This window comes from Alnus glutinosa, chromosome 3 (assembly GCF_958979055.1).
Source record: "Alnus glutinosa chromosome 3, dhAlnGlut1.1, whole genome shotgun sequence".
Taxonomy (NCBI): domain Eukaryota; kingdom Viridiplantae; phylum Streptophyta; class Magnoliopsida; order Fagales; family Betulaceae; genus Alnus; species Alnus glutinosa.
The window spans coordinates 34,067,418-34,086,786 of NC_084888.1; the positions used below are offsets into that span (position 1 = coordinate 34,067,418).

The 19,369-nt window shown below is 34.7% G+C and overlaps 4 protein-coding genes across 5 annotated transcripts in view; all 4 read left to right on the top strand.

Moving 5' to 3' along the window:
- LOC133864730 (uncharacterized) overlaps positions 1-19,369 on the top strand; it is a 39,220-nt gene that overhangs the window by 4,353 nt on the left and 15,498 nt on the right. The gene's annotated exons all lie outside the window — the stretch shown is intronic.
- LOC133864168 (uncharacterized) lies at positions 320-1,406 on the top strand. The gene is made up of 2 exons (XM_062300420.1): positions 320-988; positions 1,090-1,406. Exons 1-2 carry the CDS (start codon positions 383-385, stop codon positions 1,189-1,191), a joined length of 708 nt encoding a protein of 235 aa, XP_062156404.1. The 5' UTR covers positions 320-382; the 3' UTR covers positions 1,192-1,406.
- LOC133863690 (uncharacterized) lies at positions 4,759-7,187 on the top strand. 2 transcript variants are annotated; one of them, XM_062299739.1, is made up of 3 exons: positions 4,759-5,108; positions 5,746-6,535; positions 6,803-7,187. In XM_062299739.1, exons 2-3 carry the CDS (start codon positions 5,912-5,914, stop codon positions 6,911-6,913), a joined length of 735 nt encoding a protein of 244 aa, XP_062155723.1. In that variant the 5' UTR covers positions 4,759-5,108; positions 5,746-5,911; the 3' UTR covers positions 6,914-7,187. The 2 variants fall into 2 exon arrangements, with proteins under 2 accessions (XP_062155723.1, XP_062155724.1); XM_062299740.1 differs by having other exon boundaries at positions 4,759-4,959.
- LOC133864266 (uncharacterized) lies at positions 12,216-13,553 on the top strand. Its single transcript, XM_062300548.1, has 2 exons — positions 12,216-12,941; positions 13,074-13,553. Exons 1-2 carry the CDS (start codon positions 12,312-12,314, stop codon positions 13,224-13,226), a joined length of 783 nt encoding a protein of 260 aa, XP_062156532.1. The 5' UTR covers positions 12,216-12,311; the 3' UTR covers positions 13,227-13,553.

Consider the following 19,369-nt stretch of genomic DNA (forward strand, 5'->3'; position numbering starts at 1 on the left):
TTATGTTGCCTTTTCTTTTCTTTTTCTCAGCATCTAACAATTTCATCCTAAAGCTTAGCTGCTAAGTCTTACTTATCCTGAAGAGCCATGCCACTTCGTACTACCACTGAAAAGCATAAGTTATATGTATCTTTTTATTTTTTTTCTTAGCGCATAAGTTATTATGTATCATAATTTAATAATTGAACCTTATCGTTTGTTTCAAACTCAGAAATTTAATAATTTTAGTACCTTTTTTAAAAAAGAAGGCCCTTCAATTCCAAGACTGAGTTAATTCCATATAGCCTAAAGACTATAAAAAGGGTAACAGGCAAGCCAATAGAGAGCACTTAATTACTGGACTCAATCCCTTCGAAGATTTATAGGCATTGACATACCTAACATGGCTGCAACAAAGGTAAGCCTGAAGCTTTTGATAGACAAAAAGAGTCATCGAGTGCTCTATGCTGAAGCAGATAAAGACTTCGTTGATTTCCTCTTTAGCATTTTCACTCTGCCGGTTGGAACAGTGACTAGGCTCTTACAGAAGCAAAACATGGCAGGCTGCTTGCCTAGCCTGTACGAGAGCATAGAGAATCTGAGTGATGCTTACATTCAGCGAGAGCAACACAAAGACATCCTGCTAAACCCAAAAGCAGCCATTTCTGGTGCTAAAGTTCCTCTCCTCTTGCCAAGCGTTGAGCAGTCATATACAGCAATGAAACTTTACAAGTGTATTTGCAATTGGAACAACTGTCCTTACGTGTCTAATGACCAGAAAGCAATTTGTCCTAAGAGCAGCAAGCCAATGAGCTGGGAGCTAAAATACGTAGACCCACCAACCTCTAATGAGGAAGGTTACGTGAAAGGGTCGGTTACTTACATGGTGATGGATGATCTAGTTGTGAAGCCCTTGTCCACCATTTCTGGTGTCACTTTAGTCAGCAAGTTTGGTGTCACGGACCTTGGGGCCGTTGAGGAGAAAGTGGTCCATTTTGGCATCGATGAGGTATATGCTTATACTGTTTGAAGAAATTTTTATGCTTGATAAAACAGAGAAAAGTAGTACTTGTTGTATATAATAATTAATCTGCTTCTTTTTATTTTTAGGGTGTGAAATTGCTCAAGGCTTCTCTGCAATCAAAGACTGTTTTGACTGATGTTTTGCTTCGAGCAGGGACCAATGGAAGTCTAGGACTAAATCTTTATTAATTTGTCGGTGCAAGAAGTGGGAGTGGGTGGGATTATTTATCCAAAAAATTATCCGTGGGATTTTTATATTTTTTGCAATCATGTTTCTAATTAATCACCTTTATCCTGGAGGACTGTAATGTATATTCAAATGTTATTGTAAAACAAGGTGTGGCAATGTATGCCTTTTATATATTTTATTTGTGAATCTGCACTAATTTTTTGTCCGGAGATAATCGTGAGTTTGGATGACCTCTTTAGCGAGGTGTTTGATGGATAATAAGTGAATTTGGTTGGACTGACTAACCTTAATTACCCTGTTCGAGCCATACGCTTTGGCTTTTTTCAATTCGTTTTCCCGAATTTGGGGCTGAAAGTTTTGGCTAATTAATCGGAAAATTTATATTTTTAGTTGACTAAACAAGGCTAATGGAGTGTAAATATTTTTTGTAAAACATATTTTCCACCCCCCATCTTTCTCACCGCACGCCCATCTCATTTTCTCTTTTATCTCTCTCTCTCTCTCTCTCTTAAGCTGGGAGATCACCATTGGCAGTGATAAGTGATCACCATCTCACTCTCTTCTCTGCCTTTTGCAATGAGATATGTTATTTACACACATTGTATATAAATTGTACACACAATGTTTTTTTGAGTGAGTTTTTTGTCTTTTATTTTTAAAAAGCCAAAAAGATACACAATATGTGTACAATTAATATATGTGCAAATAACAAATCTTGCAATGCAATTGGTGACTGCCATTATATTGTCTTTGCCTAGCAATAGTCTTTTGACCTTATGCTGTCGCTATCAACCACCTCAGAGGCTCAGACCATCTTAATCACGTTGTCGCCGGCCTTCCGCCGTTCTCAAATCTTCTCTCTCTCTTTGCTGTCAACCACCGAAGACGATCGCCTTTTTTTTCATTCTCTCACGGTAGGAAATTTACTTCTTAATTTGTTTTGTGTATAATTTTTTTGTTCAATTCTGTGGGTTTGTGTTTGAAATTGTGTCTATTTGGTGAAGGGTACGTATTGAAATGGAGAGGATCCTTCCCCGTCCAATATTGAAGTGGAGAGGAGCCAATTCGTTCTTCAAAAGGGGTGATTCCTCTCCATTTCAAAATGATTCTTCCCCCTTCAATACTCTAAATGTATTCTTTTTAGGGTTAGATGTCTTTTTGGTACATGTGATTTGGGCCAAAATCAATCAGCCACTTTAATTTGGTTTCAAAAAGTGTCACGGATGGCACTCCTAATAAATCAAAATACCGACTTGGTACTTCTATCAATGCTTTATCTAATTTTATAATGGAGCTAGCTTAACATCACTGCAAGTAAAAATATGACACCTATCTCTTATGTCACATATGGAAGACAACTCAGCATATCTTATGACATGTCACTATATTACAGGCAATACGTGTAGTATTTATGCCACATCAAATGCTGAAAATAATAAATAAAAAAATTACTGAGACTTAAACTAAAACAATATTAATGAACTACAAAACTTATTAAAAAAAAAAACCAATAAAAACAAATGGATGCATGTAAAAATGGAGGTGGTTATATATAGCCAGTCAATGGTGGCCACTGGCCAAACCATCCTCAAAATCCCAACTTGCAGAATGAGGGTGCCCAAAGCGACCAGGGGCCAACCCTGGCCTCCAAACGCGCGGTTTGGATTTTGAGAAAATGGAATTGAAGCAATCAGTAATTGGCTCAGAATCGTACTCAGGGACATCGTCATCGTCAACATCATCACCTTGTGGGAAGCGAGCTAGAGATCCCGAAGATGAGGTTTAGCTTTAGCTATAGCTTCTGGGTGAGAATCGTTTTTGTTTTTCCTGGGTCACAATATATATTGCTCCCATACGAATGTGAAGTGTTGAGTTTTTCACTGGGTATGCCAGTGTCGTCTGATATAAAGCTAATGGCCTAATGCTAAACCTCGCACTAATTCTCACCCAGAAAAACCCAATAACATATGATGAGGAATCCTTAATATATAGGCACTCAAACAAACTCCACAATGTGTAAATTTATTTTGTGTAATTAATTTTTTTCTTTGAAAATATTTTATACAAAAGACATTATATACCGAAACAAACTGATAATTGATTGCAATCAAATATAATAATAAAGAAAAGTCAGAGTGAATGTTTTAATATTGTACGTACGTCGCTTCAGGCTTACAGTATATACAAACAACTTCAAGCATAAATCTCCTCCAAAAAAAAAAAAAAAAAAAAGGGATAAATACCCCATTGGTACCTGAGTTTTACGTGTTTTTAAATTTAGTACCTCAGTTTTGTTTTGTATCATAGGTGGTACCTGAATTAAGGGTAAAAACCCATTTGGTACCTCTGTTAGATTTTCCGTTCAAATTTTAACGACTCGCCACGTGTCAACCGCTGAGGTTGACACGTGGCACTACATAAAATAAAATTAAAAATTAAAATCTTTAGAAAATGATTAAAAATAAAAAAATTAAAAAAAAAATTAAAAAAAAAAAAAGAAAAAAGAAGAGGGGTGGCTGAGCCACCCCCTTGGCCGGTCTGACCGGTCTGGGGTGGCCGAACCACCCCACAGTTGAAAAAAAAAATAAAAATAAAAATTTTTGAAGGGTTTTGGCCCTAGGGGGTGGTTCGGCCACCCCCAAGGGCCAAAACCCATCCAAAAAGAAATTGAGGGTTTGCCCTTGGGGTGGCCGAACCACCCCCTAGGGCCAAAACCCTTCAAAAAAAAATTTTGGGTTGGCCCTTGGGGGTGGCCGAACCACCCCCGTGGCCCAAGCCACCCCCTAGGGCCAAAACCGTTCAAAAAAATTTTTTTTTTTTTTTTTTTTTTTCAACTGTGGGGTGGCCGAACCACCCCCTATGGGGTGGTTCGGCCACCCCAGACCGGTCAGACCGGCCAAGGGGGTGGCTGGGCCACCTCCTTGGCCAAAATGGGGGTGGCCGGCCACCCCCATGGTGGCCCCCCTCTTCTTTTTTCTTTTTTTAATTTTTTTTTTAAAATTTTATTATTTTTAATCATTTTCTAAAGATTTTAATTTTTAATTTTTAATTTTTTTTATGTAGTGCCACGTGTCAACCTCAGCGGTTGACACGTGGCGAGTCGTTAAAATTTGGACGGAAAATCTAACAGAGGTACCAAATGGGTTTTTACTCTTAATTCAGGTACCACCTATGATACAAAACAAAACTGAGGTACTAAATTTAAAAACACGTAAAACTCAGGTACCAATGGGGTATTTATCCCAAAAAAAAAAAAAAACTTCAAGCATAAATTATATAATACATTGTGAGAAATGAGAATCATATTAAATACATGGCCGATGGGCATAGAATTATGTATTAGTAGGGGTGTAATTTCGAACCGATTATAGCCGGTTGAAAAACTGACTTCGGGCACTAATCGGTTTTGGATAATCAAAAAATTGAGAAATTGGATACTAGAAGCCGGAGTCGATTATTAATTTTCTAGACACATGATTATAATCGGATAATTGGCTCCTACTGTGTGTATATATATATATTATTTTTGGATGGGCTATAATATATATAGTACATGGGAAATTTTTTTTTTCTTTAATTTGTGCTAGGCAAAGGACCGGTCCGATGTTGGTCAGGTAGTCCGACACTCGTTACACTCCTAACCCTTGTCTTCAGACTCCCCTCTCCCTCACTCACTCAAAATCCGATAGTCACGCTTGTGGTCGCTCGCCGGAACTTCACCAGAGCCTCGCCGGGATACTCACTTCTAGTCGCCGGATCACTCATCGGTGAGTTCCAGTTCTTAGATCTGGCTCTGGCATGTATTTTACTGTGTCTAGTTGCTCAGAAAACCGAGGAGTCACGCTAGTGCTCGCTCGCCGGGACTTCACCTGAGCCTCGTCGGGATACTCCTTTCTAGTCGCCGGATCACTCATCGGTGAGTCCAGTTCTTAGATCTGGCTCTGGCATGTATTTTTCTTTTGCTTTCCTTCATTTTCTCGGCAACCAAACGTTCTAGATATTCTAGTTTTCTAGCTTAATGCTGGAATTTTGTATTTCTTTGTCTTTATTCTGGTTTGTCAGAACATAATTCTCATTTTGAACTCTTTTCCGTGATTTTTTTTTTCCTCAATATGTTTAGCAACTGAGAAAATGGAGGAAATGAGAGTTTTAGGTTTCAGACTATTATTTTCCAGCATCTCTAAAGCCTAATACAGTCCTGTTATTATTTTTACTAATTTCCTCCATATTCATCCGGATAATCGGATACTAACCGGTGGTTAATTGGGGACATGAGTAGCCAGTTAACCGGAGTTTTCGGTTTCGGAGCCGGTTATAATTGTTTAATAACCGGAAACTAGCTCCGGTTTACACCCCTAGTATTTAGGCGTACGTCCGTATGCTATGAGACTTTCGTAATCCTACAAATTCATTTCGATCGCATCATTTATAGGGCCTACACAATTTATAGGATTAATTACTTTTCTTTTCTTTTTTCTTTTTTTTTTCTTTTTGCTTTTTTCTTATTTCTTTTTGTTTTTCTTTTTAACTAAGACCTTAACTTTGGTATCTAGATCTGAAAATTCTAATGGAAAGCCTAGCATAAGAAGGCACTTGCCAGCTGAGCGAATTCTGTGTACGTAAGGCCAAAAGACTATATAAAGCCAAGCCAATAGATCGAGGGCTCTTGCCATACTGAATCCATTCGAAGATTCGTCGTCATTCACATACCTACCTATCATGGCAGCAACGAAGGTAAGTCTGAATCTTTTTATGGACAAAAAGAGCAATCGAGTGCTCTATGCTGAAGCAGACAAGGAATTTGTTGATTTCCTATTAAGCATTTTCACTCTGCCGGTCGGAGCTGTCACGAGGCTTCTAAAAGATGGAGGCGGCATGGTAGGCAGCTTGCCAAGCCTCTACCAGAGCTTTGAAAATCTGACTGTCACTTACGTCCAACCGGGCAAAGATAAACGCTCTCTGCTAGAACCCAGAGTATTCATGCCTGGTGCTAAAGTCCCTCTCCTATTGCCCAACGTTGGCTCAACATTCCGTCAATTGTATAGGTGTTCTTCTACGAACACACACATTACTTGTTTGAGTAATTACGAAGCCAGCACAAGTTGTGATTGGTGCGGCTGGAAAAAGGACCGGATCGCAACATTCACAGACCTCCAAGGAGCAACAACGGCATTCTCCACTAGTGAGGAAGGTTACGTGAGAGGGACGGCTGCATACATGGTGATGGATGATTTGGAGGTGAAGCCCTTGTCTACCGCCTCTCTTGTCACTCTGCTTTCCCAGTTTAATGTCAACGATATAAGGGATATTCAGGAGAAACTGGTCGATGTGGGCATGGATGAGGTATATATGCCACTCATTACTCATCCCCTGCTTAATTTCTGTGCATTACAACTACCAAATTGCTTCTTTTGCTCTCAGTACCATGTTTATTGTTTTTGTTAAACATTGAACAACAAAGTCGTTAATTAAATTAAGGGTATTTGATAATGGCAGCGCCACTAGTATATCATTACACATTATAACTATTTTGCTTCCTTTTTTTTTCTATTTTTTTTTTCTAATAACTATTTTGCTTCTTAATATATCTGGTTTGATGCTACTTGCTAGGGTGTGAAACTGCTCAAGGCTTCCTTGCAATCAAAGACTGTTTTGACTGACGTCTTTCTTCCGACAGAGATGATCACTAAAACTGATGAGGAGTCAATTATTAATGAATGAGTAGATCGATCGATCAAGGGATTGGTTGTTGCGAAGGAATCACGAGATCAACGTTGAAAATCAGTGCATGTGCCTTGTTTCTAGGTGCAAGAGCTCTGAAGGATTAGGGCACGTTTGGCAAATTAATTTTTGTTTTTGTTTTTGTTTTTGAGAACGGTTTTCCATTCTCTGTTGTTTTTAGTCCCCTTTTTAGTTGCAATCACGTTTCTTATTTTCTGGTACGGGACAATATGCCTCTTATTTTGTTTATGAATCACCATTATTCTTTACCAAATTATTAAGTAAAATTCCACTAATTATAAACTAATATTGCTGAAGATAATTCGTAGTATTATTAATTATTACTAAAATTCCGCAATAATATTATTATTATTATTGCTCTTCATAAAAATAAAGCAATTCTTGAACTACAGAAAAACAGGGATAATGATCACCTTATTCCCATAACCAATTAATTCGAACAATGATCGATAATTAAACATGAGATTATAATTATAATATCCTTAATCTAAAACATAGAATGTTCTATTCTTTTTTCTTTTTCTTTTTTTTGGATGAATTAAAAATTTTTTTTGGATGAATAATGTTCTATTCTTTTAACCAAACAAATAGTATAAATAGCCAAACAATCTTACAATCCTATCCTCGCAACTAAACAGCTATTAAGCTTTTCCTTAATAATTAAGGATAAGGTAGTTCACCACCCTTTCTCTTTGGTATGTTATTACGCTAAATTATTAATTATTTCTCACGCTTAAATTAATATATAACAAATAAAAAAATTAATATTAATTTTAACAATTTTTCTTACGGAGAGAAGTGTGGAGCTTCTTTCTTCTTACACAATTATGGAAATTTTCATAATTTCTTATGTCCATCTTTTCTACATAGTATAATTAACTTTAAAATAACATTAATTAGAATATTTCCTTCTCACTTTTAGCATTTATAATCTAATAGCATCCCAATTTGGACTTCAAATTTATTTATTTATTTATTTTCTAATTGTATAAAGAAAATGATTATAGGAGAGGATCTCCCGCTTCTAATCCAAAATTGAGAAGTGGACAATCTTATAAATAAAAAAATGCGGCTTTTTAACAGTAAATCTAAACTAAACTAAAACAATGCTAAAATAATTACAAAAGGTAAGAAATGAGTCAAATAAGTGACTTGGTCCTCTCAAAGGACCGTACAAGGCGGTTAAAAAAGTTAAAAGGGCATCGAGTAAAGCAAATCCATCCGCACCCTCACTTGGAAACAACAACCACCCAAAGGTGACTTAAGCGGTAAAAGTACTATAATAGTCCAAATTTGAGACGGCAGAAAAGAGAGGTACCGATAGAAATCCAAATACAAAAATCTTTCCTAAAGGACGATTAAAATCCAAGCAACATAATAAAACAGAAATAAATAAACAGGAAAAAAATTTAAAAAACAACTCCAATATCTGGCAAAGCAAAGGGTAACAAGACACTTAGAAAGTAGAAGGTAAAATGAGGCGTGATTGGTGGCGTCAAAGATCTGAAACATCGAAGATGGCAGTAGAGTGATGCGTGAGAGACGGAGACCATCATTTGATTGATCACAATTGATAACAAAGGTAGAACATCTTTAGAAAATAAGCTTTTGAAAATGTAACTAATCCCTTGGTTAGCATTCTGCTTGTGATCACTTTTTACCTCTTCTTTCTTTCTTTCTTTTTTTTTCTTTTTTCACTAAAAACCATGAACAATTGACTTTTATACGTCACGAGACTCACGACTTTTCTTTTGGTTTCTTGGCAACCAAGCTACTTAGGAGGCTCGGGCAAGTAACTTTTATGAAATTTTCGTAGAGAGACTTACTTTATAGAGAATCCTAGGAAATAGCTCTCCAAATGTCAATTCCAACTAAGCTATATATGCTCATAGATTCTATTCCTATTCTTTTCTTTTTCGATATTTTTATTTAAGAGTATTATTTCCTACACAACATAGGTACAACGACTTCACAACACCCCCTCACATGGGAGTAGGCCCCACACACTGAGACTCACCACATGTGAAGGAGTGTTGTGAAGTTATTGTACCTGTGTTGTTCAAATATTATTTTCCTTATACATGCTATCAAATGTTATTATTTCAGGTGACAATAAAAATTATTATTAAATTAAATAATTAATAAAAATATAAATAATATTTAATAATAATTTTTACTATCACATTAAATAATATTAAACACTTACAAATATATATAGCATTTTCCTTTTTCTTTTACATTTATTTATGTTGTCTGTTATTTTCTTTTTCTCAGCATCTAACAATTTCATCCTAAAGCTTAGCTGCTAAGTCTTACTTTTCCTTGAAAAGCCATGCCACTTCGTACTACTACTGAAAAGCAGAAGTTATTATGTATCTTTTTATTTTTTTTCCTAGGGCATAAGTTATTATATATCATAATTTAATAATTGAACCTTATCATTTGTTTCAAACTCAGAAATTTGACTGGAACCAAATATGATAATGAAAATTCATGACTTCATTCAAGCAATTTCTAAAGAAAAGTAAGATGGAATCTTTTACTTATTGTACGTACATTAAGTAAAAGTAATTTCTAAAGAAAAGTAAGAAGGAATCTTCATTTAAAAACTACATTCAAGCAATTTGTACGTACAGTATACACAACTTCAAGCGTATAATACATGGCGATCAAGAATCGTATTACATGGGCTGATCATGGGCATAGCTAGAGTTATGCATTTAGGCGTATGCTAAAACTTTGTGCAGTTTTGTGAAAAATCTTTCGGTGCTTCCTTTGCACTTCTTACTAATTGGAAAGGATGGCAAAGAGAACCCCCAAAAACTAATGTATTTTTGTGGATCCTTCCATAAGATCATATTCACCGCTCTCAATAAATTAATGTTATGTTTGTTTCAATGTAAAATAGTTTTTGTTGTAAAATATTTTTAGGGAAATCATTTTTTAGAGCAAAATATTTTTCGCCGAAAACATTTTTTTGGTATTTGGCGCGTACGGAAAATCACAAATATTTTTTATATTTTCATGTTAATTTATAAAAATCAATTTTTATTCACATCATAAAAATATTAATGTAAAATAATATAAAAAAAATAAAAACTACAAAATTGTTTTAAACTAAGATATACACATTGACAAACAAATAATCATATATTTTCAAATTGAGAGAGCCATAAATAACATCCAACAATAAATTTAAATTACTAACAAAAGTTCAATCATAAATCACCAACGGAAAAAATCACCAGTGACGACATTTTGTCATTGACCAATAAAATTCCGACTATTGTTGCCAGATTCCGGCGATGAATGAAGGAATCCGGTCAATATTGTCGGAATCTGGGTTGGCTACATTCCGACGAGGTGGCCGGAATTCGGCCATTTGTGCCGAATTTCGGCCAAAATGGCTAGTTTGGCCGGAATCTGGTACAATACCAAAGGAAAGACTTAATCGTCAAGTTGGGATTTTGTTTTATTTTCTTATTTACAACTAAGACTTTATTTCACTTACTTACTAGGACGAGATTTGCTTTATTTATTTCTTTTTCTTATTGAGATTAGATTTACTATTACTACTAGGACTAGGTGTACTATTATTAATAGAAATAGGTTTACTATTACCACTAGGATTATATTTACTTTCTTTACAAGTATTTTTCTTCTATAAATAGATTTGCTTATTATGTAAAACCCAATCCATTAAATTATTATAAAATCAGATAATTCTCTCTCAAATATTCTGCAAAGTTTTTTTTTTTTTTTTTTTAACCTACATGCTTATTTTAATGTTTTTGAATAAAAGATAAAAACATTTTTCCTTACCGAATAAAAAACATTACCATTTAATTAGTTACCTTAATTTTTAACTACTATACGTCAAGATCACATTTCCTGATTTTGATTTGCAAAAGATTTATGATCATCTAATTTATCCACCATATAATTTTATACAGGTTGTTTCTGAATTTTCGATTACTTTTGTAGCTGGGAATCACTTTAGTTAATTCTCCCATGTCAAGCTAAAACGAGAGAAACATGTCGTACAACCCTCATGGCCGACAAAAGTAAAGCAATCGCATCAGGTCGAAGAAATTCATGATGTGGTGAAGTCCTAGCTCGTGCTTTTCCATCAAAAGTTAAATATGTTAAACTATGTAATGTAGCAGCCACGACAGCACCAACACATATTGCTGAGGTAGCAGCCATGACAGTATCCCTTGAAGAGGACCAGCTCACATGAAACCACGATTCTGAAGATATTGCAGCAGTGAATGAGTCTGCAGCTACCAAAGGAAAATATAATATATTTATGATGCAAAACAAAATACAATTCTAACAGATTGAAATCATAATAATGCTCCAACGATCTCCTCTAAGTCTTTCCTTTTATGGTGTCCTCATTCTGCTTGTATCAGCCTTGATGAGCACGACAGTCCATGATTTGCGGGTTTGTGCTGCTTTCCATAAAGGGTTGATTGCCTTGACAGTGAGTTGGTCTGCTGATTTCTATATTGCTGATCTTGGTTTCCTTTGATAGCATTCATCACAACAAGATATGCGGCTGTATGTTGATTAGGTAATGTTGAAGCTGGTTGATCCTTTCCCCAAATCTTGTGATATTTTCCTTTGGTGGCCGTAGACTCTTTACTGCTGCAGTATCTTTAGAATCGTGGTTCCATGTAAGCTGATCCTCTTCAAGGGGTGCTGTCGTGACTGCTACCTCAGCAATATGTGTTGGTGCTGTCGTGGCTGCTACATTACATGATTTAACAAAATATTCGATCTCTTTTGCTCTTTTTCGTCTTAGCGCAAAGTAGTACTCTATCACATGTTATCTTCTCGTTTTTTTTTTAAAATATTTTTTATTTTCCTCCTTTTCTTTTTATGTTAGGTTTGCCTTTTCTTTTATTTTGTCAATATCTAACAATTTCATCCTAAAGTCGTTTCAAGGTTATAGAATTCACAACTTCAAGCGTACAATACATGGTGAGAATCATATTAGAAGGTGATCATGGATTCATGGGTGGTATTTCATGTACATATATGGGCTTAGAATTATGAATTTAGGCGTATGCTATTGAGACTTTCGTAATCCTACAAATTAATGTCAGTCACATCATTGGACCCACACAATTTATAGGAATCCTTTTCTTTTTCTTTTTTTTTGTTTAAAATTAATTTTGTTATGTAGACCTGAAAATTATAATGGGTACTTTGTACTATTTGGGCGGCCAATGGAAAGCATAAAAAAGGCACTTGCCAGAGCGAATTCTGTGTAGGACAAAAGACTTTAAAGCCAAGCCTATTGAGGGTACGGGTTCTTGCCATACTGAACCCATTCGATCTAGATTCATCATCATCCACATACCTAGCTAACATGGCAACGACCAAAGTAAGCCTGAAGCTTTTCATAGACAAGAAGGGCCGACGGGTGCTCTTTGCTGAAGCAGACAAAGAATTTGTTGATTTCCTCTATAGCATTTTCACTCTGCCGGTCGGAGCTGTCACGAGCCTTCTTAAAGAGGGAGGCGGCATGGTAGGCAGCTTGCCAAGCCTCTACCAGACATTTGAAAATCTGAGTGAAACTCGCATATTCCAACCAGACAAAAACAAACGCTTCCTGTTAGAACCCATGGTATTCATGCCTGGTGCTAAAGTCCCTCTTCTATTGCCCAACGTTGGGTCAACGACAACATTCCGCCAATTTTATAGGTGTTCTGCGAACTCCTACGTGGGTTGTAGAAATTACGTGGCTGATGACAATAGCACAGTTTGTCCTCAGTGCAAGTCTAAGATGAACTGTCTAGTGACATTCCTAGAGCCAACAAGCGCAATCGGGGAATCCTCCACTAGTGAGGAAGATTACGTGAAACGGACGGCTACATACATGGTGATGGATGATATGGAGGTGAAGCCCTTGTCCTCCACCACTCTTATCCCTCTGCTTACCAAGTTTAATGATACAAATGATATTGAGGAGAAAGTGGTCGATGTGGGCATGGATGAGGTTTGCCACTCATTACTCATTTACTCATCCCCTGCTTTCTGTGCGTTATAACTACCAAATGCTTATTTTTCTGTCATTACAAATTATAACTATTTTGCTTCTTAATTTATCTGGTTTGATTCTACTCGCTAGGGTGTGAAATTGCTTCAAGCTTCTTTCCAATCAAAGACTGTTTTGACTGACGACTTCCTTCCGGCAGAAATCACAAAAACTGATGAGGAGTCAATTATTAAGAGTCGGGACTTACCCGACCAGATCGGTGGTCCTATTTGGATCGAAATTTAGCCGAAATCGGTTTCGAAATTTGTTCGGTTAAGTCAGTAAATTCGATTCGGTTAAAGTTAACTTTATCGGTAGACGGTAGTCAAATAATTTGCCATCCCTAACCATCTAATTGATTAATTCAAGAGGATGTAATCCTAAATCAAGGGATTGGTGGGACTGGTTGATGCGAAGGAATCATGAGATTATAGCAATTAAGGCAATGTTGAAAATGTGTGGTGTATTTCTATCTAGGTGCAAGAGCTCGGAACTCTGAGGCACAATAGTTGGTTTGGCAAATTAAAATTGTTTTCAAGAAAAAAAAAAAAAAAACAATTTTCTTTGTTTTTAGTGTTCTTTTTAGTTGCAATCATGTTTCTCATTTTCTGTTCAATGTTAGTCAAATCTGGTACCGGGCAATTTGCTTCTTATTTTGTATATGAAGCACCATTATTCTTTACCAAATTACTAAGTAAACTTCCGCTAATTACAAACTAATATTGCTGAAGATAGTTTGTAGTATGGATGACTTCTGGCCCGGGCGGAATTAAGAATTTAAATTAAGTGAGGCCAAATTGTATTAAACAAATTGATGGGCCAAAATAAAAGAAGAAAGATTAAAAATATATTTTTTTTAACAAATTTAAATATAACAACTACTTATTTATTTATTTTTGGAGGGGGGCCATCCCTTTAATTCTCAAGTGAGGCGTACGTTTGAGGTGTGCAACATAATTAGGAAAAATTGATTGGGCTGCTGAGACCAAACCTGACCTTATTTTTGCATGCCAACATGACAATTGCCTCATGTTACTTCACTTGAATTACTATATATGTTTGCTTAATTTTCAGTATTCTTCTTTTCTTTTTTGCCAAGTAATTCCGGCGCGCTGGAGTTCAAACTTTTTATTTTTTTCTAACTAAATTCTCCCAACTCACTTGATACCCACCAAATTTAAGACAACATGATCAATTATGCTCATCCTGAACTTTAGCAGTCTAGCTCTTTGAGGAGTTTTGGATGCTCAGGTTGTAAGTGAAGCCAATGTGATTGTTCTGGCCTAAAACAACAGAGGGAAGTTCATCCAACAAAAAGGTTGCCAAATGTGTAAGAAACAAGTCAGAAAATAATTTTCATGTTTAAGAAACAAGTCAAACTTCTTATCATTCTGATAGAATGAATTGACATGGGGTTTTTATTGCCTGAAACTAAAAAATAAAAATAAAAAATTATTAAAAGATAAATCGATCCCTTGGAGGGGATCGAGCTAGCCTCCAAACGATCACTTTGAGAAACTTAACCTCCAAATGCCTTCAGAAATTTTATATATTTTTTCCTGTAAATTGGACGTACGACATCTACAATCTTAAATAGAAAATAATTACACTTATTTTGGAAATAGAAATGAATGCAGATTCTACAACATCAAAGGAAATCAAGGAAATATATAACGATTGTAATGGAAATAAACTTAGGGAATAAATTAAAATATAATCAGAAAATAAATGAAAACTATTGTGTTTCCTAGCATTCCTCTAACCCTTCAACACAACAATGTCCTCAAGGTCCCATGGAGGCCACCATGTCCTCGTTAATTAAGGGTAATATCTCATAAATATTGGTGCACGATTGAAGTGGAAATGGAGGGATTTATTTTTAATAAAAATGCTATTTTGTATTCTTTTATTTTTATTCCATTCTTCTTTGTTGATGTGGCATGCATTAACAATTCACAATTATTATTATTATTTTTCCTTTTAATTAAGATTGATCTGAAAGTAAATTGACAATATCACGTCAGCAGAGAATAATAAAAAGAGAACAAAAAAAAAAAATGTATAACACTTCTCTTTTTTTAATATAACTTCTTTTACTATGGCCGACCCAATAAAAATTCAGAATCAATATTACGCATCATATAGTCAACTCTCACAATTTGAGAGCAAACATTTCTTTACAATATATATATATATATATATATATATATATATATATATATTTTTTTTTTTTTTTTTTAAGTATTCGGATACTCACTAAGGAAAACAAGTTATCCTCACTCAACATGGGATTTATGATCTCCTTATTAATATCATAACAATTATCAATATTGAGACATTTGAAAATTCTGATGAAAGGAACTCCAACTCTAGAGCTTTCACCTTTATCACAAGTGGTAGAAGTTTTGAAAGTTATGACAAAAGATGAACGAACTACTTCAGCCAGTTGGTTTATCAAACACTTTGACTGTTTGGTAATTTTACTCTCAGAGTCTCTCCTCTTGTCTTCTTTCAAACATCATGGTCCGGGGTCTAATGCCTATGACTCTATAGGCCTTAACTTCACGCAGAATGTACGAGCGAAGACCCTCAATAATTGTTTTCTATCAACTGACTTTTCGTACAGTCACGAGCTAGATTTCATGACTTTTCAAACCAAATTTGAAAAGAGGGCCTGCTCTTTGGAGCGATTTCGGTCGCACATGTCGGAGAGTAAGATACTCGTGATTCTCATCCCTTGAATCTCGGGTGGTTTCGATATATCTGCAGTCTCGGACGTTGCAGTGTATTCGGGTTGGGTAGGCCAACCGGTCCAAATAATTTCGACGAGCTTGATCGATCGAGGAGACTGATATTTTTTCCAACAGTAATTTTAGAATTTTTTTTTCCTTTTTTAAAAAATGAGAGATTTTCACTGCACAAAGCTCCATATAATGCAGACTGACATTTCCAATGCACAAGAGTCAGTGCAAAAGGGAGGGAGAGATGTAACAGTAACGAAAAGGAGAAAAGGGCATAACAGTCACTTTTGCTGCCAAATATTGGCATTAAATATCCAGGAATTGGATCTCTCCATTTCAAACGATTTAAGGTTATAAATTTGTCTTAAAAAGATCTAAGGTTGTAAATTTGTCACGTCATTTAAAAGCTAGTTAAATGCATCTAAAAGAAAATGTTCGACGTTATCGTCAAATCTCCTCCTCTTTCATCCAAACTTAAAATGATTAAATTTAGACCGGAAGTCTTATCTCAATTCTACTAAGAATAAGACTCTTAGCTAGATTTATTGGACTCGGATTGTGACTCCTACCTCAATTCAACTTAGAGTAGGGTTTTAATCCAAATTTTCTTGGCTGAATGAGACACGAGTTTTCAGGACATGCCTGTCTCGAGCCTTGGCTAACTGAGTTGACTCTTGGTCCCGAGATGTCTGCATTCCCGAGACTCAATCAGGATGTGCTTCCTATTGCGAATTCTCAAGAATAGCTTTTACGAAAATGACTACTTGATGTCTATCTCTCCGGATAGGACTATCTGAGAGTCCTGCTATCTTAGTTTTATAGCTGTCAATTCTACCGATAATGACCTGAAGGCCCATAATTTTTTAAATGGGCCGATCTGAATAAAATTATTCTAAACATAATTTATAGACCGAACTACATAATTTTATGTCTTTCTTTCTTTCATGCTCTTTCTTTTTAAATTATTGTTGTGTTCGCTGAAAACATGTCCATAACGTGAGCATATTCATATTGATAAAGTCACTAAAGAGTGTCCAGCATTGACAGCTTCGGGGATGTATATAGAAATGGATAATATTAAAAAAAACACCAATTATAACTTACATATGGGTTATACACCCTCCATTCACATGGGATATAACCTATTAAAAAAAACGAGGGACACGTACATCTCACCTCGTACAGTTTTGTTCGGCACGCTTTTACTGATTTTCGTGTTCCAGCTTGCTTCACAGAAAACAAACAACTTTATAAAACAGCTACCCACTGTGGATCCTGCCATAAGATCATCTTCACCACCCAAGAAACTAATATTCCAAACCTCACGAGTCACGGTCGACGAAAGTAAAGCCTAGGCTCCAAAGTAAAGCAATTGCACTAGGTCGAAGAAATTAATAATGGTGAAAAGACTCTAAAGCTAATTAGCTACTAGCGTGCTTTGCCTTTTACTTTAGTGCATAGGTTATCATACAAAATAATAATAATAATGATTGACCGGCCACTACCATCTTCTTTCAGACTTATAGATTTATTTAGAATCAAGTACGATATATAATGAATTCATTACTCCATTCAAAAAAACAACATTTGAATCATTTTTTTTTCTTTTTTTTCTTTTTAAATAAAATTGTAGTCTTTTTTTTTTTATTTTTTATTTTTTTTTTAAAAAAAAGACAATTATATGATCTTTCATAATAGTTTCAATGTTATAACACGCACAACTCCGAGTATATATAATATGGAATAAAATTCTCTTCATTTATTTAATGAAAGATTAAAATTTAAAGTTATGAATATCACGACATCTCCGCAATTTATGGAATCACTTTTATTAGCGTTTCTTTTTTTTTTTTCTTTTTTTTTTTTCTGGTCTTTTTCTTTTTGTCGTTATCTAACAATTTCACCTTATAAAAAAGGTACTAGGCTGCGTGGCTAGCTCTTGCTTTTCCTTAAAGAACAACTTCCGTAAAAGCAAAAGTTATTGTGCATCTTTTACTTTTTTTTCCTTGGCGCATAAGTTATCATATGTATGGTAGACTCATAGCTTACTTTTTTTCTTTTTTTTTTTTTTTTTTTTGTCATCATGATCCATTACAATAGATAAGTACATCTTTAGAAAAGAAAGTAAAGAGAAAGATGTAAATATGTGCCACGTCAAATAAGATATTATTTTTCGCTGGTGTTTGTTGCCAAATTGTCGACTACAATACCAGCAACACTAGTGCCTAGAATTGGCGTTTAAGCTATAACACATTTTAAAAAATGTACATTAAATAATAATTAATTCAAACAAATAATAATCGAGCATAAATTATGATCATTCAGAATGGTTATTAAAAGTGTTTTATATATTTAGTTATTGAGTCGACTATTAACATCTTGAAACTATAACTGTCGTTGTTCGTAACATATTTTGTGATGGAATTTGAGTAGTGTTAACGAAAAATATTAGTCTAAGGCTAATATTTTGGCTCAGGGCAAGATAAAAAAAAAAAAATAGAGTTAAAAAAATAATATAAATATTAAAATAATATAACTAACAAAATAAATAAACAATTCAAAAAATTTATTTGTTGTTTAAAACATATAAATATTAGCCTAAGTAAGTTGCCAGTAGTAAATTAGGAATATGCATGATTGGATATATAATTCATCTGAACACCATACTCTTTTAATTTGTTTAAGAAAGTTCAAAAAATAATCTTCAATTTTGAAGTAAAGAATCACCCAATCATATAGTGATTATTTAAAAATATACAAATCAGAATATATAATACCTTCCTTCAAATTCTGGAAAATAATTTGGAAATCATGCAAGGATATATGCAGCGTTCCTCTATTTGAATAAAATTATTTAAAAAATAATTTGGAAAACACCTGTCAAGTTCTGTAAGTCGCGTCTTCTAGCTACTACCAAGGGACAAAATCCATCCCAAGAATCACGATGAGTAAGAGATTTTTTTGTTAAAGCTATCTTTCACATTTTTATGAATTTCTATGGTTATAAAGAAACTCTCAAATAAAAATGTGATTATTGGACTAAACACTATCAAAATCTATTTAGTAATTGAGGAAAGTCCGCATGAATCAAGTGACTTATATAATAATAATAATAATGCATGAACGGATCGGATTAGACCCAACTATATTTGAACAAGGAGTAATACACATAATTTCAAGTGTTCACTCCGAAGCGCTCACGTGATCACCTTTTAATGTGGCAATGAAAATTACAACTGGATGAAATAACAAATTAATAAAAGTACATGTAGTATTCAATAATGATTTTCACTACCACGTTAAAGAGTGAGCATTTAAGAATATATGCAGCGTTCCTCTATTTGAATTGGTGGCAGATATCAGGGAAGGGGGAAGGCCTTAGAACATCTCCATCAAGCTCTTTATTTTGAAAGTTTCACCAAATTTTAGAGAAAAATCAAAATTTGTGATAATAGTTTAAAAGTGCATATTTTCTTTATTAAAATAAGCATTATCATACTACGTTTTATCATAATTCTTGCATTTTATATTTAATTGGGGAATATTGTTTAATTATTAAAGTTGAGCCTAAATTGGTATTAATGCAATGAATTGTTATTTTGTAGAAGATTAAAAGAAGAAAGACGCGTGGAGGACTAAGGAAATAAA

Bases quoted from the DNA above. Each gene is read 5' to 3' on its own strand.
- LOC133864266 (XM_062300548.1), top strand. From the start codon at position 12,312: ATGGCAACGACCAAAGTAAGCCTGAAGCTTTTCATAGACAAGAAGGGC. The intron at 12,942-13,073 runs GTTTGCCACTCA...TCTACTCGCTAG, and splicing joins TCGATGTGGGCATGGATGAG to GGTGTGAAATTGCTTCAAGC.
- LOC133864168 (XM_062300420.1), top strand. From the start codon at position 383: ATGGCTGCAACAAAGGTAAGCCTGAAGCTTTTGATAGACAAAAAGAGT. The intron at 989-1,089 runs GTATATGCTTAT...TTTTATTTTTAG, and splicing joins TCCATTTTGGCATCGATGAG to GGTGTGAAATTGCTCAAGGC.
- LOC133863690 (XM_062299739.1), top strand. From the start codon at position 5,912: ATGGCAGCAACGAAGGTAAGTCTGAATCTTTTTATGGACAAAAAGAGC. The intron at 6,536-6,802 runs GTATATATGCCA...GCTACTTGCTAG, and splicing joins TCGATGTGGGCATGGATGAG to GGTGTGAAACTGCTCAAGGC.